Source organism: Seriola lalandi, unplaced genomic scaffold (assembly GCF_002814215.2).
Source record: "Seriola lalandi dorsalis isolate HSWRI2012SDOR001 ecotype SW California unplaced genomic scaffold, Sedor1 jcf7180002054933, whole genome shotgun sequence".
NCBI lineage: Eukaryota > Metazoa > Chordata > Actinopteri > Carangiformes > Carangidae > Seriola > Seriola lalandi.
Window position 1 is genome coordinate 5,113,529 of NW_019525485.1, and position 27,069 is coordinate 5,140,597.

Sequence of the window (27,069 nt, forward strand, 5' to 3'; positions counted from 1 at the left end):
TATTATACACAGGTCTATGTGGTAACACATTTTATACCCTCTGGGGTTCCTCGCGTCCAAAAAAGGACACACAAAGAAAAAGCTAAAAAATCATCATATATCAATATTTCTTTCTGCTTTTTTTGCATAAATCTCTTAAACCACTTCAGTTCTGCTCAAACCTATCAAATGTTTATTAGTTTTCAGGATTTTAACCCTTTAAATGCCAGTTTGAAGACATGTTGCCTATTGTTTTATTAAAAAAACCAACACAGAATATGAGATATTTCCCACATAATACATGATGGAGGGATGTGACAATGTTTTATATCAGAGTCTTTTATATCAAGACATTTCTCAAAACCAGAATATGATCAGGGTGACTTTTGAACACTGGAAATAAATCATGTACTCATCCCGGCAGTAGCCCCCGTGGCACTCAAAATTTCCCTGGAATTTTCTAGTTGTGATTGTGTTGCTGTTTGGTAGACTATGTTAAAATCATACAATGCTTACTTGACAAGGCATAAAATGTTCAATTATACAGAAACTTAAAGGGTAGCTGCATTGGCCGGGAATCGAACCCGGGCCTCTCGCCCCCGCGTGGCAGGCGAGAATTCTACCACTGAACCACCAATGCTTACTTCCAAATAGTTTTACAGCTGTCCACGCCAGGCCAACTAAAAGGACCTCTACATTCTGCCTCAACTGTTTGGCTGGTGTCAGATGCCTTCAAAAACATCCTTACCAAACGTTCTTCAATCATGTTACATAAACTTTTGTGTTTTAAATTCAATAGATGTTAGGATTTTTCCCATCTATTCATGTAGCATTGTAGGCCTCGTTGGCGCAGTAGGCAGCGCGTCAGTCTCATAATCTGAAGGTCGTGAGTTCGAGCCTCACACGGGGCATGAGTTTTGTGACATGTACATGACATGGATCCTGAGGCTCTGTGTTGGGTACTAAAGGTTCATAACTGGAGCCACATACCACCAGGAAACAAGGCTTGCAATCAGTTAATAGATTTATTTACAGATATGTTGATTTCTGGATGCTTGCCATGTTCTAAGTAACAAAGGGGATAAAAACATTAACAAAGTGTTTTACTAATACACTGTATATAACTTTCATGTTTGTCATGCTGGAAGTAGCCATTGGCCATTAGAAGATGAGTAAATGGACGTAAGGCTGTCAGTGTTTCTCCACTTTGACATATCACACTATTAATGTGGGTCTTCAATGTCATATCTATTTCTATTATAAGGTTTCCATAATAAGGACTCTGTTTATGCTCATGTGGTAGAACTTGCTAAGAGGGAGTAAATAATGTCACAACAGAGACACGAAACAGATTGTGAGATATTTCTGCAGTAATAATTTTCATTCTGGAAAGTGTCTGTGCTATTTTCTGTGAAGGGGAAACATTTAAAGAATTTACCCCTGTGTTACAGCCACCCACATCAACAAAGCCAATAAACTGGTAACCAGGCTTTCCTAAAGTCTCTACCACTATGCCCTGAAAAGAGGGCATCATCCTGGGCAGGTGAACAACTGGGTAGAATCACACCCATACCAGAAAGCCCAAATGATGAAAAATAATGCAACACTGTCTGAAATGGAAAGGATGCAAATGATATTATGCATGGGCAATTTATAAAGATTATTTTAAATGTAAGTTCAGGTTATTAGGTTTCATTTTGGACTATAATGCACTCTGAGATCATTAGTACTACTATGCATTATTGAGGAAAAAAATTTAAATGAAATTTAAATGATTTAACTGTAAATAGAAAAAGTATCTCTTCTGATAGAGGAGACAGTTAACAGCTTGTTTCCTCTTCTGTGTAGAGATCAAATATCCATCTGTTTTGTTTTTCTTTCAGTGTGGACCATGTTTAGCTGCAGACATTTGCTATGAGTGAAACGGCACCGTACAGTCTGTGCACTACAACCTTCAAATATGACTTCTACAGATCTGTCATCATGGAACATCCAGGGAACATTCAGGATGCTAGAGGCGGAGACTAACAACAAATTACAATGGATGTGAGAAGTAGTTGTTTTCTTTCATTTATTTATTACTTTATTTTATTTTATTTTGAAACAAATGGAGTATTGCATTGTAGGATCACATGCTAACTACCGAATCCATATTTGTTTACATCTACAATATACATTTATGTCCCAATCTTAAACATTTTTAACATTTAAAACTAAAGAAATAATCAAAATTGAATAACATCTTGAAAGTGACATGTAGTGATTGCTGAATAGACAGCTGCAAAGCCACATTAACACACAATGTAAAAGATGTTGTATTACTTTATCATTTGTCAGCATCATTATTATTTATTACATTTTATTGTCAGCTGTTGTCAGCGTTTTTGTTGGTTATTTACTTTATTTGATGTACAATTAAATCACTATTGAGCAAGAGGAAAATTTCCTGTGATTATGAGCTTTTTCGCATTTTAATTCATTTTGAATTTAAATAGAGGCTGATATAACCCCCTTGCATCGATCTGAGGTAAACACTGTCTGAACTGCTTATCAGTAGATGCCAAGGCTATCCAGGAACAGTCTTGACGTTCAAGTTGAACGTTTACAGAAAGCATGACTTAGATTTCACTGTTTACTTTCTGTGGGTTCAAACTTACGTAAGCTTTGGAGTCAGACCTCAGAGTGGAACTTACCCATAGCTCACCCTCCCCTACAGGTGCATGTGATGAGTTTATGAATAGCTGTGATGTTGACATGTTGGAAGTGCTCTGACAGGTGCGTCATAACTCTTTGACACTGATTCTCGTCACTCCAGCAGCACATCAGTCATACCTGCGGTCCTGCTGTTGCTTTTAGGGTTAATATGAGAATCTGTCGCCAGAAGGCAGGCACAAAAACAAACAGGTAGATCAAAATCAGGGTGGTTATTGCTGTGTAAGATCTATATAGGGGATTTGTACAGTAATTTGTATAGAGCCTTTTGCCTCTGGCTGAATTTGACAGAACAGGCAAAACGTGCTAATCCTACATGAGGAGGTGGTGCAACTTTATCTTTGTGTCAGGACTTGTTTTGCATTGCATGTTGTCAACAATGATTGGCTTGTTAACCTGTACATCAAAGGTCATTTAAATACAGAAAATAAATGCTGAAAGTTTTGTAAAATGCAGTATACTGTATGTATAATTTGTCATGTCAACCAATAACTGGGAAATAAACGAGTAAAATACCTATGCTTAGAGCAGATTGAAGGACACACATCGATACTGTTAAGCCTATAGCCTACAGCTTACATACAGTATAGTAGCACTTCCCAAACAGTGGGGAAAGAGAAAAAATAAACACAACCCAGAGCCCCATGGTGCCTTAAAGTTCTTAGTAAATACTGTAAAACGGATATTCTGAATATTGACATTTTGTTCATGTGAAGTACTTTGGAAAAAGCCCAATTTTGTAATATTACAATTACTGAAATAAAATGTTTAGCTGAGAAAAACGATTGGTATGTGAAAAAAATCGACCTTTGTAAGAGAAAAGTCATGCCATACATAAATACCTAGAGTATGTAAATTTCGATTTAATATTTGAGTTTGAACGTTACTCCAGGCTGACAAAATGGGCAGGGACGTGCATGCGCAGTCGATGTGTTTGCATTCCTCCTCCCTCCTCTGAGACTGACAGCCCGTTAGCTGCTGCTGCTCACCGGCAATGATACAGCAAACACGGACTCGGTAAGACGTCTCGGGATGGACTTAGCGAGCACTTTTTAGCACTGCAAAGACGGATATAATTCAGACACCACTGCATATTCACAACAGAGGAAGTTTATTCATCGCCGGACTCATTTTTGATTCGGGAAAAAGGAGACTCGACGTCCGGGAGAGGAATGGATGCAACGATTGCTTTCCTGCGACATTCACCGGCCAGCTAAGAAGCTTCCAGATTCACTTTGAAGACCACCTGAGTGCACCTAAACTTGTCAGGGCTAGACTTATTTATTTGTGCTTAATAGTGAGCACTGCTTTCCGCAAAATAATCGTAATTAGTACTGCAAAGGTTCACCAAGAGTGTGGCTAATCGCCTCTGGCGACCCAACACAGCTTTAAGGCTAACGGCTAGCGAAATTTCGCATTCTTTGTTTATTTTATTTGCTTCATTGAATACAGTGGGTTTTATCTTTCTGAAGTTGTATTAATACTTGTGTTAAGAAAAGGGACACTGCTCATAAGCTAGCGTCTCTGCCTAACTACAGATCGTAACATTTAGCTTGATTTTAAAGGACATAAATCATCTGACTTCTCACTTATGGCTCGTTAGTATCGCGGTACTGAGCTGACCCAGCTAGCTAGCATCTGTGTTAGCTAGTAGGTAGCGCAAACAGCCGTCAGCCACCTCTTGGCCTTCATTAACACCTCGACTGTAGAGATGCACCACCAGGACTTTCCTGGAGACCCGCCTGGGACCGGGAGCAGGAAAACGGCTTTCCACTACAGGAGGGGCAGCAGCGGTGCGTCTGCCTCCTCGGTAGCCGGTGGCAGTGGAGTCAACACGGTTGACGACAATCCAACCCAGGCTGGATCATCTTCTCCCGGACTCAATCACCAGCCTCAGTCCCAAGTGGCTGGTGCTCAGGTGAAGAAGAAGAGTGGCTTCCAAATAACAAGTGTCACCTCAGCTCAGATCAATGTGAGCGGCAACAACAGTTTAGCAGATGACACTGAGAGCTATGATGACATGGATGAGTCACACACTGAAGATCTCTCCTCTTCTGATATGCTGGATGTTTCTGTGTCCAGGGCCACAGATACAGGTGTGCCGGACAGAAGCTCCTCTGATGAGACGTTGAACAGTCTCCATGGGGTCGATACACCCGGACTTGTGTCGCCCAACGAGCCTCTTCACCCTCATTCCATACCTCAAGGGGCTCAGCAACACACTTCTATGGTAAATGGGACCATGCATCATCATTATTATCCTCAGCAACAAAGCCAGCCCCACCATCATCACTCTGATAGCTTGGGAGGAGGTGAACCCCCATTGCCAGCTCTTCCCATTGCTCCCGTGGCTAGTTCCAGTCCAGCTATGGCTTCCAAAGCTGGGCCTAGCCAGTTCCAGAGGGTGCCAGTGTTGGATAACACTAAACCTGCAGGCGGGACAACCCAACCAATAGCCGCTATTGTTGGTGAGACAGCCACTGATCCACATCTACAGGCCAGTGGGAATATTTCTAATGTGTCTGCTGTCACTGCTGCTGCAGTTCTTCCTTCTGGGTCTGCAGGTTTTGAAAACACTAGTGCGAGTGGGCAAGTAGTTTCTGTGGGAGGAGTAACAGGCCCGTCTGCTGCTGCCCCCAATACGCAAACCCAGCACACCCAAACCCAGACAGCTACTGGCTCTCGTTTTAGGGTGGTCAAGCTAGACACCAACTCTGAGCCCTTCCGCAAAGGAAGATGGACATGTACAGAGTATTATGAAAAGGAGGTATCTCATCCAGCTGTGTCTGAGGCACCAAAAGGTGCAGAGTTGGCTGTAGAGAGTGAGACAAGTAATGCTGGGATTAGTCCAGGTATACCTGCTGTACAGCCACTGCACACACTGCAACCCTATCAGACACCAAACCAGGATTTCACTAGTCCACAAGCCATGCAGAGCCCACCACAAGGACTGGCCCAGACCACTCCTCTGACCTATGTTGCACCCCCAGAGGTCATTAGTGGAGTTCACATGTCAAAACCAGTGGCCTCTGTCACTCTCCCAACAGCAACACCACAGGTTACACCACAGGCCGGTGTAGGTCAACCTCAACTCGTAATACCCCAGCAGTTGCCCTATGCTGTGGATCCCCACCAGGCTCAAACCCAGGGAGGTTACCCTGCACCTCAGCTCCAAGCAGGGGTCATGACCCAAGGAACTGTCCGTCAGCCAGACTTCATCCAGCCCACTGCTCCCTTCCAGACTCAGGTCCAACCTCCACTGCCACATGTTACAACAGGAATCTCCATAACACAGCCACTGGTCAGCATTACTCAGCAGCTGCCCCACCAAGGTCATGTAGCCCCACCTGCCCCAGCAAATTTTGCTGCAGGACAGCCACAGACTCTCCCATCTCAACTCCAGCCTCACCCACAGTCACAAGTCCAACCCCCCTCTATTGCCACAGTCCCAGTAGCACCCACCCATGGGACCCCCTACATGCCTCTGACTGCACTGCAAGCTGACCTCCAGCCCCTCCTCACCCCAGGCACAACCCTCACCCAGGTCCCTGGAGGAGGAAGCTCCACAAGAACCTCTCAGCTGGAGGACGCCCAGAAGCTTCTGCTCCAGCACCAAGGCCTGCTGGGTCTGCCCCGGCTGGGGGTGGCAGCAGGTGGAGAGGGGGCTGCGGAAGCAAGTGGTGCTGCTGGAACACTGGCCCATATGGGGATGTCAGCTGAGGCCAGTGCTTTCATGGCAGCTGCTGCTGCAGGCCTTAGGACTCAGCATGCTGAAGGAGAAGAGGACAGGTGAGGATGGGCAGCCAGTGCTGCCAAAGCTGTTTATTTTAATGTAAACTATGTTTTACAGATTAAGGTTTTTAAGCAAACAAGAAGTGGAAGTAACTGTTCTTGGTTCATTGTTGTTCAGGCTGCAGTACACACCTCTTTTGCAGTAATATTGAAACATACTGATTTTTAATGAAAAAATGCTTTGCAATACATTTATGTTTGTCTCATCACATCTCTGAAACAGCCAAGCTTCTTCTTATCGTCTGGCTGATGATTTTTTTTGACCACCGTAATTGTAGCTCTGCATGTAACAGCATACTACAACTGGTTTTCTGTCATTCAGATCTACAAGTCCAATTTCACATTTGTTTGATCCTCTGTCACGTGATGTCACTCTGTTAGCGCGCTGAAGAGAGCGGCAGAAAAGCAGTGCACTGGACATTGAAAAAATATCAGTGGCTGGAATAGAAACAGTGGAGCTGCTGAGTCATTGAGGGAGCTGGTGACTCAGCAGATGCACTGACCTGGTTGACCCCCTACCATCACACATCCACCTCCATTAGCTCAGGACTCTTTGTGTCAGTAAGGCTACATTTTCCCTGTTGTAGTACCTCACGCTATCCTTCCTAACTCATTCAGTCTTTGCATCCCCCTTCTCCCCTTAGGTTTAGTCTTTTATTAGACACTGGATCTGTTGATTTGTACCACCCAGAGGGAACTGCAGAATGTTTTTTTTTATGTGTGCAATTACTCAACCTTATGTTCCTGTTAATTTTGCTGCTCAAAAGTGATAGTAGCAGTTGCAGCTAGTTAAAAACGCAAGGATGGTCTAAATAGAGTCGATGCCCTGGAAAAAAACCTATTTGAAGATGAAATGTAAATGTTCAGAGTCTGTGCTGTAAAGACGGGCCTGATCAGGAGTTGTGTTGCATAAATCTGATAAACTCTGGCTGCAGAGAAATTGAGTACTGTTGTGGCAGCAGTGTAGTGTTACCACTGCACTGTCCTGTGTTCTGGTTAAGCAGGAGATTCATGTTGTGAGTACAACAACCATGCCTGCAGGGCATCGAGGGGGTTCGGCTGAGTATGGTCAGCCTCACCCAAGAGCCCATCACTAAAATACAAAACATATTCTTGGATATTGTGGCTTTATTTAACTGTTAACAACAAATGCAGACTGTCTAAAAGATTTTGTCTCAAATGTACAAATACATGCTATACATCAGAACTGAAATGGAGAAAAGGAGTAGTTGAGTAGTTGCAGAGCAAACAAGTAAACATACTTCCAATTCAATTATCAGAACAGCAGGTTGTTGGTGAAATAAAGCTAACCATTTAAGTGATTTCAGTCGTTAAGTTTGTGTCTGAGTTCAAGGAGTGGAGAGACAGAGGGTGCAATAATCGTTGGCTCAATGTTGACGTAATTTTAGTCATACTCGGCTGCAGACAGAGCTTGGCTGTATTTTATGTGGAGGCTTTTGTCAGAAATTTGTGGCACCCCATCATGACCGTGTGTGTGTTTTGCATGGCATCTGCATTCCTTCCTCTGTAAGTGTGTTTCTGTCTATCCGTCCGTTTGCCAGCCCGCTTTCTTGTCGTGAATCGGCCAGTGTCCTGCAGCCGCAGACAGTCTTGGTGTGTTTGTCTGCTTTGTTTATAGTCATGGTCATGTCATGCTGCTATGTGGTTCTGTGTTTCTGTTACTGTCACTGCTTTCTTTCTGTCTTGTATTCTGTTTATCTCCTTTTGTCACCCTCTCTCTCCCTGTCTTTCTATCTCCCCTCCTCTTGCAGGCCTCAGTGCATCATGTCAGTTGTCCAAACTATTCTCCTCTACTCTTTTCTCTAAGACACTAGTCTACTCTTCTCCTTCCACTCTTAAAATATCCCTCTCCTTTCCCTGCGTACACACAGTGTTTCCTCTAAGCTAATAGTGCCCAGTCACATGCAATGGAGAAGTCTACAGGTTTTTCCCCTAATCATTTCCACCCGTATTTTCTAATGAGAGTGAGCCAGAGCAGAGTGAATTGAGCACAGTGTAAATGAACAGACCTGTAACAGTAGTGACAGTTTGCCCACAGTAAAGAAAGCCACTGGAGAAGGACCAGAGTGACACCAGAGTGATAAATGAACACAGACTTGTTTAGCATTGAAGCAAAGTGTTTTGTTTACAGCACAATAGTTTGGTTGGGGCTGCCGCTAATGATTTTTTACGTTATGTCAATATTTTGTCTGACCGCTGTCCAAAACTCAAAGATATCCAGTTTACAGTGATACAAAATAGAGAGACAGAGAATATGAGACACTGGAGAAACTGACACCGGAGAATTTTCAGGATTTTATTTTTAAAAAATGACTTGAACAATTAATCAACTATCAAAACATTTGCAGATTCATTCTTAATCGATTGTTTACAACTCTGATAGGAAGACAATGTCTGGGCTCAAAATGTTTGTGACATATTGCTCTTTTTTTCTGTTGGAATGTCACTGGAACAACAACAACAACTAGTTGTCCAGGATGACTGTTGTACATAGAGCACAAATCAGTCGTATTCACACCGATGCAGTATTAACTGCCTGTTGGCAGCATCAAGTTTGGCTCTTTTAAAGCCGTCATGACTATGAAAATGCTTAATCTAGTACAGTTGTGTGCATGATATGTTATAAAGCACTGACGTGAGGGTGTGTCTATGTTTTGCAGGATACTGCTTGTTTCTTTTCACCTGCTTGCTGTCGGTTTCTATAAGCGTCAGTGCGAGTACTCTGAGGACAGTGATATTAATCAGTGCTTTCATCGGGTCCTCGTGCTTCCCCGGGTGAAATTTCAGCCTGCAGGTTGCTGCCGGTATAATTTGACTTTTGGATAGCTGCCAGTGTGTGTGTGTGTGTGTGTGTGTGTGTGTGTGTGTGTGTGTGTGTGTGTGTGTGTGTGTGTGTGTTATCATATCCACACACCTTTCTCTGTTTCAAGCACCAACAACATCCAGAGAAATATAACTTTGCACACAGGAGAATTCATATGCCTTATCTTAATGCTATTTGTGGCCTTATAAACAACGTTAAGCAATTAATTTTTATTAGCCATAAAACAATTTCACCAGGAAAGCAAAAAGTCTGCCTCTGAAAGTTGGTTTGATATAGAAATAATGTGTAATATTATGGCGGCGCAACAAAGGAGAAACTGCAGAGCATATGCTGATTTGAGTGCAGTCAGTCTTTCTTCCAGTACAGCCTGATGTTGGCAATGAGCCTAAACCAAAATTATACCTTACAAATACTTATTTGTGCATGAGTATATTGAACACTGGGGTTCTTTTTTTTTATTCTTTTTTTTAGAATAATTACCACGAAAAATAATTTTCTGTGCTTCAGTTGCAACGGGAATCTAAAAATGAAATGAAAGCATGTAAATGTGTGAATCCTGTGCTGATTTGTTGAAAAAAACCACACAGAGATAATATGCATTTCACAGCCAAGAAAAGACATATGAGGTGTCATAGTTCATTTTATAGGGCTGTTAATCCGTATGATCTCATCTTTTGGAGCCATGAAAGTTAGTTGTGCAACCTAGTGATTATTGTCCCTTAAAATTTACTTGACAGCTTTATATAAACAACATTCTTTTGTTTGAAGTTTTTTTTTTTTTAGTATTTTACTACCATTTTAATGAAGCGAACATGTTCAGCAGCAGTTGAGGTAATGTGAGTTCAAACATAACTGAGCAGTTATGAGTTTACAGCTTGAATACATAGTGATAATCATCAGTCAATCAAGGCCACCTTTTCAGCAATCAACAGGTCTGCCAAACGTAGATGTGAGAGTGAACACTCCTTTTGGCTAAGCCTTGTTAGAGAGATTTACTGTTTTGACATAGTGACAGTCAGCTGTGTGGTTTATTTTTATCTGGCAATGCAGGCTCATATTCTGATCAGAGATTAGAGCTTCTTTTTCTGTTGTTTCTTGCTGTTAGATAAGAGTTGGTTGTTACAACACATACTAAAAGTTTGTTTTTGTACCTTACTTGTCAGAAAATGTGTTTAGATAATATTTTTGGTCTTCTGTATTGAATTTTAGCCAGTAAGTTCACATATTAGGGCTTAATGTTTATAGGTCTATATAGATTTCATCCCATTGAACCCTTTCTGGTTTTGTCAGTCAGTGTGAAACTGAAAGCTTCTCTGCTTTTATCTGGGGCCTCAGTCTCCTTTGATGTTGAATATGTTTTAGTCATAATAAGCTGCCTGTCAAGCACTGTAGATATGCTGGCTCTGACTCATGATTTATGTCCCCGACAGCTAAGACAAAATATGGACCAGTGCTCGGGAAGTTGATGTTAGGACGTATGATTGCCCCCCAGGGGTTCCTAGGGAAAGCTATGGAGGGTCGCCAACAACTTGATGCTGCGATTGTAGTAGTAGTTTGGATTCATAAACTATTCTAACTCCGATTAATCTAACTATTCTAAAACCTATTAGTTATTCATACCTGTGTGAACCATTACTCATGTGAACACACCCCAAGATAAGAATGTTAGGTGCACCACTGCATAGTTTTTACACGTTTAAATGACTAAACATTGGACTATGTTGCCTTTTGTTTTTAAGACATTAAGCTGTAAAAAAAATTCACTTCACATTGTTCTGCAGGAGAATCAACTCTCAGGCCTTGTAAGAGTTGTAAAGAGCATGTTCAAGAATATATTATCAGTGTTTGTCCAGGTCAAATTTAAAATGTCTTAATTCTTCATTTTTACAAATCCATTTCTTCAGCAGCATATTTGATGGGCTATAAATCCAAAAGGCAGCGTAATGTTTATATAGTATAATTACTGTGCATTTACTATTTCATTCCCCACTTAGTCTGTCTATCATAAAGCCAAACTTCTTTATCCAGGTGTCTACCTGTACAAAGCCCATATTTTTCCGTAAAGGAAAAATCTGTGAATGACATCAGAAACTTCACAAACTGTGTTGGACACACCTCTACTTCATTCTCTAAAACCTATTGTTGTTTATTTGTTTGCTTTTTAGATTTTAAAGGTTCTTACAAAGTCATTGAAGTTAAATTCTGATATTCCAGGCTGAAGACTTCTCTGTCTGAGAAGAGCAGCATGATACTTATCACTTTCAACCCCCAGGTAGTTTACTTTAGGCCAGAAACAGAAGTGCCTATATGGGATCTCTCAACCTCTGATGTCCTGTCTTTGAGCAGACAGTTTCCAGTTGGAACACGTCATGTGTGCAGTGTATGATACTCCATTGTCAAGGTTTTTATATGTCTGTGCTGAAACCGCAGTAAAGAAATTGAGAACTGGCTTAAGCATATACAGCAGGTTTCTGTTTTATGTGTTGATATTCCTGTTTGATGGACCAGTTGGAAGTCCGAAAGCAGCTATGTGAACAAAGTGTTCTTCTAATTTCTAGGGTTGCCTCACCTGTCTGTCAACAACAGTAAATCACACCTGATTCTTAAGCAATGAGTCTGTTAATGAGACAAGACACCAAATCATGCTTCAGTAGAGACATTAAATTTACTGTCACTCTACTTTGTCTTGTTGTCAGACTGCTGTTTCGCCACAAGGTGGCAGTCTTGGTCCATAAATCATCCCAGCCAGGTCAACAGTTGTTTATATAACGTGCTTTGAGAGTCACTGACCTAAAACGTGCCTCGCAGCTAAGTGGAGATGTCCTTCCTGCACACAATGAATGAGTCATGAGCGTATGAATTGTTTTAGATCTTCTTTGTGTAAAAACACTCTTGACCCTCTGTGCTTACTGTCAGTGGTGGGTGTATAATGTCTGATCAGTGTGGATACTGGCTGCAGCAGGCCCCAGCAGTACAGCTTTTGATATAATATATCCTTTGGCAGGGTTTGAAACACAGTAGGTGTGCTTATTTTAGGGATGAACTGATTAATTCTTCCCATGGACGAGTTTATGTGAGCATATCTCAATGACTAATAAATGAGTCAGAAAAGCTTATTCTGGACATGCCCTTTTTTATTTGTCCTATTTGTTTGAATTTTTGCTGTCAGTAGGTAAACTCAATTCTAGGCAATCGTGACATAGTTTTACCAGATCACATGATGTTTTGTCTTATTTATATTGGAGAGATTATCAGTGTCTCATCCTGAATACATGCAAAACGTACAGAAATCTATGACTCTGTAATTCATATAATAATACACCAATTATTATGTTGATTTATTTATTTAATTTTAGCTATCAAGTGTATATTAAAATAATAATTGATTAATCAATCAGGAGATGGACAGAAAATTAATCAGTAGCTATTTTGACGATTCATTAATTGCTAAAGCAGGTTTTAATTTTTAATTTTCTAATTGAGAAAATCATCGGGAGATTAATCAATGACAAAAATAATCGTTGGTTGCGGCCCTACAACATTGTAACAGCCCAAACATTTTTTTTCTCATACATGTTAGTGGCCTGACTTTATTATTTATGCAGGCATCATGTGCACACTAAAATGTTTGAGTTTTCCTTTAGAAGACATCAGATGGGAAATGTTTTCAGGCTTTGCTGCATGTCCCTAAAGTGCATCTCGATGTGTGTGAAGATCTTAATGCAGCCAGATGAGAACATGATACGGCTGTGACAGATTCAGTTTTAGGCAGCATGGGTGGGGGCATTGGGGGTTGCAGTGCCAAGTGGACACGTGTCACGTTTGCGCGCCTTGTGCCTTCATGCAGAGCTGTAGATTCTTGAAGAGAGTCAGAGGACAGAGAGGATGTAATATGTGTCTATGCATGTCTGTCTTCTTTTCTCAGTCGGAGCGTGTTCCTGAGTTCATCCGTCAGTGCGGTTTATGGTGCGTGCATGTGTGTGAAGTGGACGGTGTTTACAGGAGAGAGGCTTTTTATGGTACATATCTGCTTTTTCCCTTTAGGCCTTTACACTGAGGGAAAAACATGAGCAAAGAGGAGGAGATGAAGTTTTTCTGGTTTTAACTGGTTGTGCTACCATCACTCTTCTGACACATGTACTGTTATTTTCTTTCTTTCTGTCATTTCCCTTTCATATAATTTTACCCCCTTGGTTTTCTCAGTCATATTTTCTGACTGCACTTTGGCTTATCAACAGGAATGAAATGTGATTAATATTTCAGATCCTATAATTGAACTTTCATTTCCAAAACCAAAACTCCGGCTGAGACAATACAGTCCTGAGCAGCTTTTGTTCACATGGAACTGCAGGTGTAAGAAGTCTCCTACTGGGTTAAATCACTATACTCTATGCTTAACTTGCATATAATTTCATAGGATCAACATAACGCTTTGGTAGGAAGTGGGAAAGTACTCACTGATTCCCCTTCCACTTCAAATCTCCAAATTGCAGTTTGTCAGCACCAGTGCTTTGAAATTTACTGTATCTGCAGGTCTTGAAAGGAATCTAAATTTAGTTTCCCTAGGCCTTACAAGGAACAAAAAGCCTTTCATTTTACAAAAGTTTGATAATTTTCTCAACTAATCATACTGCCTTTAAAGTGTCAGAAAATAGTGAAAATTGCTCTTTATTATTTTTTTATGCTTTAACAACCAGTCCAAAACTACTTAAATAATTAATCAATTAACAAATTTCTAGATTTAATTTCTGTCACTTGATGAATCAACCAACTGTTTAAGATCTAATCGTAGACTGGCTGTCCAAAATATTGATCAATTATCTGTCTTGGAAGGTCTTTCCTTTCCAGTTTCTTGAGTCTGATTCTGGTTGACTTCTGAAGGAAAATTTCAGACTCGTACACAGTAACATGACTACTCTACTACTCGTCAAAGAAAAATATTTATCCTCCCCAACAGTGACACTTCTTGTAAAGAGAAATAATAATAATTCTGCGTAAAGCCAGTTCTGATCGCTCAGTGTCAGAGTCTCGACCCTTCCTACTGGGAAAACACACTCAGATCACCACATGAAGCCTGCACACTGCAGAGAGTCTCGAGTAAGGCTTCTCAACCGCTGCTGAGAAGAAGCACTGACAGTCAGCTTTCTAACTGTGTTGACAGTGAGCCCTCAAACCTTAAAAACAGAAACGCTGTGCAGATCCATGTGACTGGGGGCCGGCAGCATAACTTTCTGTGATGTTTCATGTTGTCAGTGTGTCGTAAGGTGGTGTAATTTGAATGTATAATATTTATTTTACAGCATGGATTAGAGTGGGACTAGAGGGGCTGTTGAATCCCAATATTGGATGTGAAAATTTGCTACACACAGTCAGAAATGATTATTTTTGTGTGCTCGCGCGTGTGTGCGCATGCATAGCTTTTACAACTACAAATATACACCATTAAAACCACTTACCGGTTTTAATGTGGCTGATCGGTGTACGTATGAAGATGCTTTTTGCCAGTTTGTGTGGTATTTAGTCAGACATCGAAGCAGGAGTAGATTAGATATCTGTAGGTTTCATTTAATCCTTTAATCTGCACTCTTTTTTTTGCCAAGTTCGAAACTGAAGCACGCTGTCTTCTCTTCTCCTTAATGTGTCTGTGGGTGCGTACATGATAGAGCTGAAACGATAAGTAAATTGATCAGTCACTCGTCAGTAGGAATTAAATAGCAACTATTTCAGTAATCTATTTGCTAAACATTCCCTAAATCTAGCATCTTAGTTGAGGGGATATGCTGCTTTTCTTTGCTTTCTGTAATAGTAAAGTGAGTATCGTTGCTCTACTGTGATAGACATTTTACATTGTTTAAATGTACAAGCTGAAGTCTCTCCCTGTTATTTTTATATCTGTCTGCCCTTTCATAGTGAATGGGAAATATGTCAGAGTGTTGAAAGTTAATTCATCATCCATCAAAAGAACAAGGCTTGTCTGCACTGTCTGTGAGCTAGTGGAGATGTTGGATCTCAGTCGGAGTCTCCTTCCCTCTCTCTCTTTCATGGCCCATATGGTACAGAGATTGGTTATGTAAGGCATTGCGTGCATGGCAGAGACCAATTCACTTACGCTCCAGAGAACCGCTGCCCTGAAGCACTGTGATGCCATGAGAGCTGTTTGAGTATTGGGGCGTTCCTGCTCTTTGTTTTGTCTGTATTTGGGCAAAGATCAAGGGAGATTATCACTAGTTACAAACAAGTGGAGGGCCATTTTTGATTGCTACCTTGGTACACTTTGCCCACTGAGGAGTTATACCTTGAAGACAGGTGAATGATTGCATGTTGCAGGTCCAGATTAAGTAATGTAATTCAACTAATCTTGTTCATAGATTCTTTCAAGTTGTCCTTTCCTTTTTCCTCTAAATTTGGAAAGTAAAAGGACACTGCCTTTGCATAAGTGAGGTGTCTGTCTGTGTGTGCGCAGTGGGGTTGATCTTGCTGTCGGCTGTGATTCTCCACTGTGTAAATGCCAGTGTTAAAAGCCTCTCAAACCGGATTCTACCAGTCTGCCTACATAGCCACACACACACACACACACACACACACACACACACACACACGCACACACGCATGCACACATACAAATGGGATGCACGGCACCGCACAGACACACACAAGCTCACGTTTCCCAACTGCTTGAGGACAGCATAGAACTGAGGGAAAAAAAATGGAGGGATGCAGGAGAAAGATTATTTGTGGAGCGATATAAAAAGTGAGCTCATATTAAAGTGTGACGTGCTATTGTGCCTTGAAGGAAGCCGATAGCTTCCAGTTGTGTTGAGGTATTTGTGTGTAATGCTGTTGTGTTCCTAATCGCATCCCCAATTGCTTTTTAATGTCCTGTGTTATCAAGCCCTTCCATACTTTTGTATAAATTACAGTTGTGGCAGAGTTGGATCTTTTTTAGGACCTCACACAGCAGTCTGAGTGAGCCCAGCTCTGCTTTCTCTCAAACCACACAATAAAGTGAGGCGGAAGCGTTACTTACACTCAGCTGGACGCTTTTGTGAGAGTGAATGTGGATAAAGGGAGGTAAAAGGGCAGGAGGAGGAGGGATGGAGATAATAACTGTACGGCAAATACACCAGAAGGCATTAAGGTTGCTGTTAGCGCGATTGATTTTTCACTTTTCTAGAACATCAAGGCACCAGAGGTTTAAGATATTTCGTCCTCTGCTTGTTTTGGCATTTCTTTATTTCATTTTCTTAACTCTTCTTCATGGATGTGTGGTACAGAACAGAATTTAGCATGTCTTTAACCTAGTTCCTAAGATAAGTGCCTAAAACTACCAGAATTTAGATTTAAAGATCGGTGTCACTTTGAAACGCACTATGAAACTTTATATTTTTAACTATGTGGGCAATGCAGGCACCATCTGTTCCTTATTTTTCCCTCCACATCTTCTGCTGCCACACTGTGGCTACACATCCACGCTTATGTAAGCTCCACAGGGTGTGGTGAAGATGTGCACCACCACTTTCTTTCCTGTTCAGATATGTTCAGTGACCGTTTTTACAAAGCCAGAAGACAAAGCAATTGGAATTTAAAAAATAAATGAATATGCCTCCGACTGTGTTGAGAAGAAAGTGTTTTGTGATGGATGACGTTGCTGTACGCCATGTTGACCAGTGTGTTGCTAAAGGCTTAAGGGAGAGTTAAAATGAGCTCTGCCTGTTAATTGTTTTATCCACAGTTGGCCAAGTTGGAGAGCTCATTAACCACTAATACAGTCTAATAGGTTGGTGGAACATCAACAAGATAGCCTGGCCAATAAGATTTTAATTGGGCTTTAAAGTTGTTGTCTTGGTCAGCATTGGTCAATATATTTTCCAATGTCCTCAAAGTATAGTGATTGTAGTATGAATATACATTAACATAGGGGTTAGGTAATATATGGGTCAGCCCTTTGTACATACCATACACATGCTTTGGATGGGCGTGGATACATATTGAATGAGAGCATCCCATCTGGGCTATCAGTGATGCCATGACGTCAAGGCTTCTTGCCATTGGCCGAGCTGGGTCTGCTGCGCCATCAGCGATTCGCTGTAAATAAACTGTCTCCACATCAGTGAACGCTTCCTCTCACACCAGTTTTGAGCCTTTTGTTGTAAGTGAGCATGTGTACACTGACCCCAAACCTGCAAGTACACAATGTACAGATATACAGTATGAAGAGTTGTGTTTTTAAATGAGAAGTATTTTGTCACTTAAACTTAAAAAAAACTATTGGAACTAATCAGTAATGGTACTTTTGAATAGCAGCTTGATCTTCAAATTTAGTCTCAGCAATTACAGTTTTCTTTATGTCCCGTTCGGTCCAACCTCAGCGGCTCACCGCTCCGGGGTCGGGCTGTTAATTATTTCTTGGATTAGTGACACACACTGCTGAGGGTAGAAAAGAAGATGTGACCTTAACCTAATGAGGTTAATAATTTCACTGCACGCGTTGAGCTGAATCCCACCAACAAGCTCTCTTTAGCACGCCCCCTCGCCACCATTTTGTGTTCCCCACTAGTGCGCGCTATCTTCAACCAGGGTGGCCTCTCCTCTTTGTTCTCTGCAGTTCCTCTACTCAACAACTAATGGTGTTTTCTTCTCTATTGAGATACAGTGTTTGTGTTTGGAGTATTTTCTCAGCATCACCTCTTTTATCTGCCGTCTAGCTAGCCATCTTGTTTTGATCGTCTTGGTTCGTGCGCTAATGCGGCTGTGTGCGCGCCTGTGTGGGAGCCAGCATGGAGGTACACGTGAGGTGTGCTCCAGGGGAGACCCATACTGTGTGTGTGTGTGTGTGTGTGTGTGTGTGTGTGTGTGTGTGTGTGTGTGTGTCCAGTGTCCATTCACTGATGAGGAGTGACAAGACAGCTAAAGGCATGTCTGCTACAACATAAACATGCTCCTTGAGATCACTTCTTATCAATGTGAGCGTTGCAGGAGGTGGATATTGATATTATTTTAGCGCAAATGCACTCACTCTTCATTATAAACTGAAGAGCTGTAGAATAGGATACCACTCCTGTGCCCACCACCATCACAGAGAGGATGTTGCAGGAAACAAAACAGAAAAGACGTGAAGGATCTAAAGGTTGCAGACCGAAGGGTGTGGCTTATCAGTGGCCGTGCGCATGCTGACAGGGTGTGTGGTCAAAAGTAGCTAATCGTATTGGATGAATCACCTTAATCTTGGCTGACAGTTTACATAACAACAGAAAGGGAGGTGACATGAGTCCTTATGCAGTGACATCACAGCTCACCCGCCTATCTCCCACCGCCATGCACCCAATCATCTGAGAGTGTATATGCGATTCAGGCTTAGTCAGGGGGCAATCAGGAAGACTTAACATACGAACGCGCGCTCCCGCTGTACGCACACACACTCCCACTCCCATCCCTATCCTACACACAGCTCCATCCTGGTCTCCATTGTTGGTTAGGCTCCCCTATGTGAAGCTCCCAGAGCTGAAGGGAGCAGGGGGTTGGGGCCAAAAGGTGCAGTTCAGGAGGACGGAGGAGGAGCGGTTGTGGTGGTGGTGGTGGTGGTGTTTATTTTGGGGTAATTTTGGTGGGGTGTGTGGGGGCGGCCAGGGCTTGGTCGGAGTGTGTGTTTTTAGCCTGAGCATCAATGAGGGAGAAGGGGCTGGCCGGGGCAGGAGGAGCAAAGGGCAGGGACGCCATGGCCCTAAAGCTGCTCTTCCGGGAGCTGGAGAAGCATCTGAAGAGGTAACGATAGCTGCAGTGTTGTCATGTTGTCAGGGGGTTGCGTCGGTGTGGCAGAGCCAGGTCTACTGCCGCAGCCTGGGGGTTAAAAGAGGGGGAACGCCAAGGGGCTTTGCTTTGATGTATCTGTCTAATTGTTGTCGTCGTTGTTGTGGTGTTCAGTTGGTTAAATCTTGTCCGGGCAATGTTTTCAGTAAGGTTGAAAAGATACAAGTAGGACCTTCAGTTGGAAAACATTTTCATGAAACTAAATACCTGTAGTTTCAAAATCTGACTTCACCAGAATGCGGTGCCAGCCTCTACCTGCAGCAAGGCATCGTGAATGAATTTCCCGTAGGGGATAAATAAAGTATACATATATATATATATATATATATATATATATGTGTGTGTGTCAAGGCACATCACCTAAGTATGTCCAAATTCCCGCTCAGCTGCCCTGAAGGGCTGCAAGTGTGTTTGAGGACAGAATGTTCCTGCTTCTGCACATGCATGTTGCTATGCGTGACTGTGTGTGAGTATGAAAGCGTGGTTGGTTCATAGTTCATACACTCTAACATGGTTCTGACCAGACTGAGACAGAGAAAAAATTCCTATCTTTCTGCTCTCACTTTCATTTTCTCTCCAATTTCAACTGCCCGATAAGCATCATGTTCCAGATGCTCTATTGATCCAGTCAACGCACATGTGCTTCCTTTTGCTCAGTTATCAGGCCACTAATAGACTTCAGTCTCCCGAACCCAATAAAACAGTATAAGTACAGCCCGCCCCACCTATAAAACCCCTTTTTTCCTAAAGTTTTTGTTTTCCCCCAGCACCCAATTTCTACCTTTTCTCTTCCGTGTTTACTTGCAGTATTTATTTGTTTCAAAAAATGTTTTTGCATAAGCATACATGAATAGAGTCACCACAACATTGCATACATATGATGCTGCTCTTTTGTAAGGAAATAAAAAAGCAGAAGTAATGGAACTGGAAAATAAAGTTTGTTACCAAAAAAGTTTATTTTCCAGTTCTCTAAAATCACCCAATCCTATCAAAAGTTCCCATGACCAAACAGACAAAGATACAGGAAGTAAAATACAAATTTATACGCAGGTTAAGGGGTCTTGTCTTCACTTCAGACAAGTTTCTGACCTCCAAACTTCTGTGTTGATGCGTAGTCCACTTCCTGAACTTGGTACCAATCAGTGAATGTTCCAGCCAGAGACAGATATAACAGCTAAGGTGCTTAAACCAGGGCAGGTGTCTGACGTACAGTCAGAGATCGCCCCACTGCTGATTAAAGCTTTAGAGTACTGCTGAAGCTGGTACATGCGTCTCCTTGTCCGGTCACAGTTAATGAATGTGTGAATGAGCAGCAGTTAGAGGTCAGTTAGCTCATACTGATTAAATTAAATGTGTGTTTGTTTGGTCAGAAGTATGACAAATACAGCCTGATTGTAGTAGACACCTGACAGTTTTAGTTTCAGTCTCTTTATCTCGACCACAACTGTTTTACACCGAATGTACTTCCTTTTTATTGTTTGTTTGGCCCAACTGTAGGTTTCCAAAGTGACCACATCAGTCCACGCCTACACATCTCACACCATCAACTCAGATTAGGTTTACCTAAATTGATAAGTAACTGATAAGTATTGATCTGATCAGCTGCTCAAGTCATTAAACCCCATGATTAAATAAAAAAGGATTGTATTTTAACTGTCCTTCATAGGGCTTTCAGTTGCATGTGCTTCATTTATCTATAATGTAATAGATGTGGTTAATTCAAGGCACCAGTTCTTTAAATTAGGCCTGCAACTAACTATTGTTTTTATTAATTATTAATCCACCCATTATCACGATTGGATTATGATAACGACATTTGTAATTTGACTTTCTCACAATCTGTAAAGTTACAGAATTAGAGCAAAATCATTTTGCTCAGTTTTTTTTTTTTTTTGAGGATGTGTTGAGACAAATATGAAAATAAGAAATATTTTAGTAACTTTGAGATGACACTACACCTTCCTACATCATGTAGATGTAGACCACCAAATATTTGGAATTTTGGTTTGATAAATTAAATTTAGACAAATAATTAAACATCAAAATTGATGGTGATTGCCTTTCTGTCGATGGAGTCATTGTTCTCCTTGTCACACATTACAGAAACAAAAAAGCTGAGCCTGTTCCCTTGTCATTAATAGAGACTGGAGGGGTGGTCCTGTTTTATTGTAAAGCACGGAGCGTTCTCATTTCAGTCAAACTGATCTGAGGAGAACAAAGAAACTCAGCTTCTGCTGTGCCTGCCCTCTGACCCTTTTCTTCTATTGACACTCCCACGACTTTTGGTGTGTTTATTTGCTTCAGTGACAGCTGGACAGTGCTGGGGTCAGCTTTTAGCCACTTTTACCACAGGGTCAGCCCACGGGCCCACAATTGATTATGTTTACTCAAATTACATGAAGCCTGTGTTGTAGTGTGTGAGACCCGTTTTAATGCATGACTCTCAACCAATAGGTGGAGACATTGTTTCACATTGCAGCCTGTGATTGCTGACCAAAGTTTTCCCATCACCTGCATATCATATATGAGTATGAAACCCCCGACATACCAGCACTATTTATTGCATTTTGAGATCTAACAGTCAGTTGAAGATAATTATACGTTGGTGAAAGCTCGTTGTTTAGTCGGTGCTGTCCCTTCTTGTCCTTTCGTGATGTCTCTCGGTTAGATGCAGGCTTTTATAGAGGACGGTGCAGCAAGTAGAGCTATGTTGCAAAGATTATTATAATGAGCGACCTCTCATCCAATCCGCAACGCTGCAGCGCCAGCCTCTATTATACATTATGCTAATGAGCTCTGCTCTCCGCCAATCACGCGGCAGCTGGCGCTGTTTTCCTGCATGCATTATCCAGTGAGGGAGCCGCGGTGTGCGGAGCTGCAGCCCGCCGTCTTTCAGTCTTTGTGTGCTCTGTCCCGGCTGCCAGCGCTGCGGTCGCCCGGAGAGCCGACCCAACACCCTGCCCTCAATAATGCGCTATTTTTCTACTTTTATACCGCTGGATTCCCAGTTTGTACAGCCGATGAATCGCCTGGGGCTTTTTTAATGGAAGGGGTAGTATGAATTCCCAATGTTATACAGTGGCGATGGACCTTGGCGTTTGTCAACTGAGGAATTTCTCGATATCGTTTCTATCTTCTGTGCTCGGGAAAGAGAGTGCATCAGTCAGGCTTGACAATAGGTAATATCAATGGGCTTTCAGAGCTTTATCGACTGCTGGTTGTGAAGCGATGTGCGGTAAATTAAAATGAGGCAACATCAACGAAATGTCGCCTCATTGATTCTCCGCCATCAAATTCAAAACCTGCTATCTCGACCTCCATTCGGTTCGCTTTGTTAGACACTAGTGATTTTTTTTTTTTTTGTGTGTGTATGTGTGTGTGAACTATTACTCTCATTACAGCTTCGTAAGATATGTTAAGCTTCTATTTAGTTTTTCATTTGGCAACATCAAAACTGCAAACGCCAGTCAGTTTGCCCTTGATGGAGACATTTTCATCAACACTGCAGTATTCATCTGATGGTACATCAACCAACAAATCATGTTATGCTTCCTGTCTTTCAGCTCCTCGGGTGCAAGTGTGGTGGCCATTGACAACAAGATTGAACAAGCAATGGTAAGCTTCAGTTTTTAATAATCATATTACCGGCACTGTGTTTGTAAATAGGCCTGTGTCTTGCTTTACATCTATGTGCAGGCGCCGGTGTTACGTAACACAAGCACCAATGTGGACTCCTGCAGCTTTTATCAACCCCTTTGCTTTGATTTTATAACGTTACAACAGCTTAATAAAAGATGTACCTGATAATATTATGTTCCAATGAAAAGGGGATCTCAGACTAATGAGAGAGGGCTCCTGAGCAATGAATGAATGGATGATGCATGATGGTGCTTTTCTGTATTTTAGAGGTAATTTTATTTTTATTTTTTTATTGGATATGAAGTTGCAGATTAAAAAAAACAACAACAAAAAAAGCATAATTTTCCGCACATATGCACCTGCTGGTATTTGAATTAGAGGCAACAGGAGCTTCCTGTTCTGTCACGAATTGGACCGATGACCTCCGGCTTGTTGGCAACTTGATGTGGGCCAGGCTAAGGTTCACACGCTACCCCCCCACCCCCGTCTCTCTCCCTCTTTCTCTCTCATAGTCCCTCGTCCTCTCTCTCCCTCCCTGTCCCCTGTTGCTAGGCAAGCAGCAGCCTCCCCTTGGCTCGGTATAAATAACTCGGCCAGTGATTGGCTCCTCCCACTCCAGTGCAGGAACATTTTGTTCCCGGAGCAGGGAGGAGGAGGAGGGGGAGGAGTGAGGAAGGAGGGGCGGGTCCACAGAGGAGGGGATGCTCTGATTATTAAACGCAAATCCCCCTTCAGCAGCAGGCTGGCAGGACACACTGCCCAAGCATCATCATGGGAGTGCACCCCGAAGCTGTTTCTCTCCAGTATTTTTTATTTAAAACACCTTTTTCTGGAATTCGTATTGTGTGTCCATTCCTTGTCTTCCTCCTCCCACACACTGTGACAGCTGGCATGTGCTGTGCAAGACTGAAATGATTTACGATGCTAATTTAGCCTTTGCACTCTGCTGTCACACATTCCTGTCCCTGTAAACAGCATGTTCCTGAGTCAGTTTTTCCTTCAGCTATTTTTATGCCACGTTGTCTCGTGGTGCTAAATTTATAAACAGAGTAAATAAAACATGGATGAATAAAAATACATTTTGCAAAAATAGAAATGATGTAAACTGAGGATGGTTGAGGACGTGTGATTACATCTGCAACCAATAATAATGATCATAATAGATTAATGTGCCAATTATTGACCTGAACAACTTTTTGTTGAAAACAGCAGATGTTTCAGCGTCTTTTCTTGGAGAATGACAGAGTCAATTATCAATAATTTGTCAAAAAAAGTTTTTGACTATTGACTTATAGATTAAATAGACTAATTAAGATGTCGGTGCAGCAATCTTTATTATCAATTAATCTGGTTAGTATTTTCTTGATAAATTCATTAATTATTTAGTCTAAAGAGTGAAAAAAATCCTCAGCGCCCATCTTTTCTTTGTTCATGCCACAGTCTGAAACCCTAAAATAATCACATTTTTATTATATAAATGAGAGAAAAGCAACAAATATTCATACTGGAGAAGCTGGAGCCAAAGAATATTTTGCATTTTCAGAAACTATCAATCAGTTATCAAAATATTTGCAGATTAAGCACTTGACTAATCACTTAGGTGATTAATAGTTTTCAGTTGTAATGTGATTCAACTTGAAAGAAAAAAAGGATATGGTGTTTATGTTGTGTCGTAAGGAGGCTGGTTTCAGTTTCAAACAGAAAGGTAGTTTGAACAAGACGTTTTCTTGTCTCGCAGGGGAGACATGGAAGAAGGAATATGATGAATAATTTAGCTAACCATCTCTCTTCTCCCTCCCTCCATCCTCAGGATCTGGTGAAGAGCCACCTGATGTACGCCGTGCGCGAGGAGGTGGAGGTGCTGAAGGAGCAGATCAAAGAGCTGATCGAGCGCAACACTCAGCTGGAGCAGGAGAACAACCTGCTCAAGACCCTGGCCAGCCCCGAGCAGATGGCCCAGTTCCAGGCGCAGGTTCAGACCGGCGGTTCCCCCACCAGCACCGCCCAGCCTCTGCTCCCGGTCCCCGCCGGATCCACACAAGTCCTCCCCTCCACACAGAACTCCGGCTCGTCTGCGTAACACAGAACCTGCACACTGGAGAGCCTCCTAAGGATGAGCAATAGGGGGGATGGAAGGAAGAAGATGAGGAGAAGGAAGAGGAGGAAGGAGTCTTGCCATACTGTGAACTAACTCTAGCATCAAGACCGACTATGCCACCGTCTCAAGGACACTTCAACTTAACCGGAGGACGAAACAACTTTCCTTTGTTGCACATTTTATTTAATTGAAAGACTTTGGAGTTGCACCGGTGTGTGTGTGTGTGTGTGTGTGTGTCCGCTTTGTCTCCGACTTTTATTACCTGCTTCAGACAATCGTTGTTGTCGTGCTGGTCGCCGTGTTGATGATGAAGAAAAGGACAGAGCTGACAGGAACTGATAGTCGACCCTTACGGCCAGCGCCGCCACTGTTCAGGGCCACCAGAGGAAGGAGGAGCTAACCCAGGGCTCGGCCAATCAGGGGAGCACGCTGCACGCTCTTGTCAGTGCCGTTGAATCCCTCGCAGTGTGAACCGTGGAAAGTGTGCCATCGTCTTGCCCCCGCCCCACCTCAACTCATCGCTGTCCATCTGCACACAGTTTTTTACTCAGCATCTGCTTATTTCTTTATTCCGTTTGCACTTTTTTCAGACGATGTCGACAGCGGACGAACTTTACAGATTCGTACAACCCATCTGGAATGGGAGTCAAATAAACCAGCCGACTTTTTTCTGGGTCTCAATCCTCACAGTATCTGAAGACGACAAGATTTTCTGCGCTGAGGCGGGGTTATAAAGAAATTTCTGATATATATATATATATTAGCTGCGTCTCCTTGTTCACTTTAAGAACTCTGTGTTCTTTTCGAGGTTAGCGTCGCCATCCCCACCCTTAAGGCACCCTCCCCCCTTCTTGGATGGAGCATTAAACATTTATGCAGGGAATTAATGTTTTTTAGGGAGGGCTGGGAAAGGATTGGGATTTGGTTTGTCTGTTGATCTTCTTGCTCTTATTGATGTAATAAATGTCCTAGTGGTCTGTAAAAATAAATGATGGAAAGGTGAATAAATAGGACATGACTGTTTCTAGGTAGTGAACTTTGTACATATGAAAAATTTCCAATTAAACTCTGCCAAGTGCCTGGTTTCTAACCATAGATACATATATAAGCTTTTTTTAGTTGTTTTATTCATATATTTGTATATATATATATCTATGGTTTTGCCAGGTTTTGAACTACCTGTGATGTCATTACTCAGGGTGGGACCACAAGAGGATTATTTACCTCCACACTAAGATGCTGTCTCTCCTGCAGTGACACACGGCCTCGTACTGTATGTGAACTCTCCTCTGCCGCCGCTTAAAACTCACTCGCTCAAATGATCTGGACTGTTTTACCATTTGGGGACGTGTGTAGTTGTTTTTTTAACGAATGACTGTTTTTTTTTTTTTGTTTGTTTTGTTTTTTCCTTTGTTTTTTTTCTTCTTCTTTCTTGTCTTTTGTACAGCCAAGTGTTTTGAGTTGCTCATAGTGCAACTGGAGCGCTGAACACAATAATGAGATACTTGGCAAAAGAAAAAAAAAAAGGAAAATGCCTAGCAGAAGTATGTCGATGTTTGTGCATGTTCCTCAGCCCATCACAAATGTGACGTTATAATTGCACTAGACAGTTGCACCTCAAATAAAAATAAAAACAAAAAGCAAAAAGTGGACTGTTCGGTTTTCTTTCTACATAACAAGTCTGACTGGTTGACTCTGGACAGGTTTCCTTAAAGAAAGAGACATACTTTAGAAAATATGCAAGTTGAATTTCAGTCATAAATATAGCATAGATTAATTTTCTCCTTCTAGTAACCCTGAACGTGTGGATTGAGGTCATTTAATTGAGGTAAAAATGTAGGTTTTCCACAAGTAAACCAACCTATTTCCACATGTAAAGAAAAATAATGCCACTGAACAATTTCTAGCAAACAACCAGCAATCACCGCCTCCCAGTTTACCCAGACTTCCCAGTTAGAAGCATGAATGACTGCTTCTTCACCAGACCTCATTACATATGTACTGAGGTAGTCCACCAGACAAATACGCGCCTATACTTGGACCTCTCATTGGTTACATATGACCGAGCCCCCTAAAGCTATACCGTGCTTGCTCCGCCCACCCCTCTCTCTCACTTGGACCTGCACGCTGTTAGCGAGGACAAGCAAACGGGAGCGCGCAGAGATATAGGGTGAGGAGGCGATTGTGGGAGCTGGTG

At 42.0% G+C, this 27,069-nt stretch overlaps 1 protein-coding gene and 2 non-coding genes across 3 annotated transcripts; 2 read left to right on the plus strand and 1 right to left on the minus strand.

Annotated features, from left to right (window-relative positions):
• Positions 1-542: 542 nt before the first annotated feature.
• trnag-gcc (transfer RNA glycine (anticodon GCC)) lies at positions 543-619 on the minus strand. Its single transcript is given in 2 exon segments — positions 543-577; positions 584-619. It is a non-coding gene; the product is annotated as a tRNA-Gly (tRNA).
• A 198-nt stretch (positions 620-817) lies between these two features.
• On the plus strand, positions 818-890 carry trnam-cau (transfer RNA methionine (anticodon CAU)). The gene has a single exon. It is a non-coding gene; the product is annotated as a tRNA-Met (tRNA).
• A 2,766-nt stretch (positions 891-3,656) lies between these two features.
• Positions 3,657-26,519, plus strand: LOC111644436 (TSC22 domain family protein 1-like). The gene is made up of 3 exons (XM_023393312.2): positions 3,657-6,480; positions 22,699-22,750; positions 24,585-26,519. The coding sequence occupies exons 1-3, from the start codon at positions 4,403-4,405 to the stop codon at positions 24,852-24,854; spliced, it is 2,400 nt and encodes a 799-aa protein (XP_023249080.1). The 5' UTR covers positions 3,657-4,402; the 3' UTR covers positions 24,855-26,519.
• The last annotated feature ends 550 nt before the right edge of the window (positions 26,520-27,069 follow it).

What these genes read in the sequence shown, in the direction of transcription:
- LOC111644436 (XM_023393312.2), top strand. Translation starts at nt 4,403, where the DNA reads ATGCACCACCAGGACTTTCCTGGAGACCCGCCTGGGACCGGGAGCAGG. An exon ending in GCTGAAGGAGAAGAGGACAG is followed by an intron (nt 6,481 to 22,698) that starts GTGAGGATGGGC and finishes CCTGTCTTTCAG; the next exon opens with CTCCTCGGGTGCAAGTGTGG. An exon ending in ACAAGATTGAACAAGCAATG is followed by an intron (nt 22,751 to 24,584) that starts GTAAGCTTCAGT and finishes CTCCATCCTCAG; the next exon opens with GATCTGGTGAAGAGCCACCT.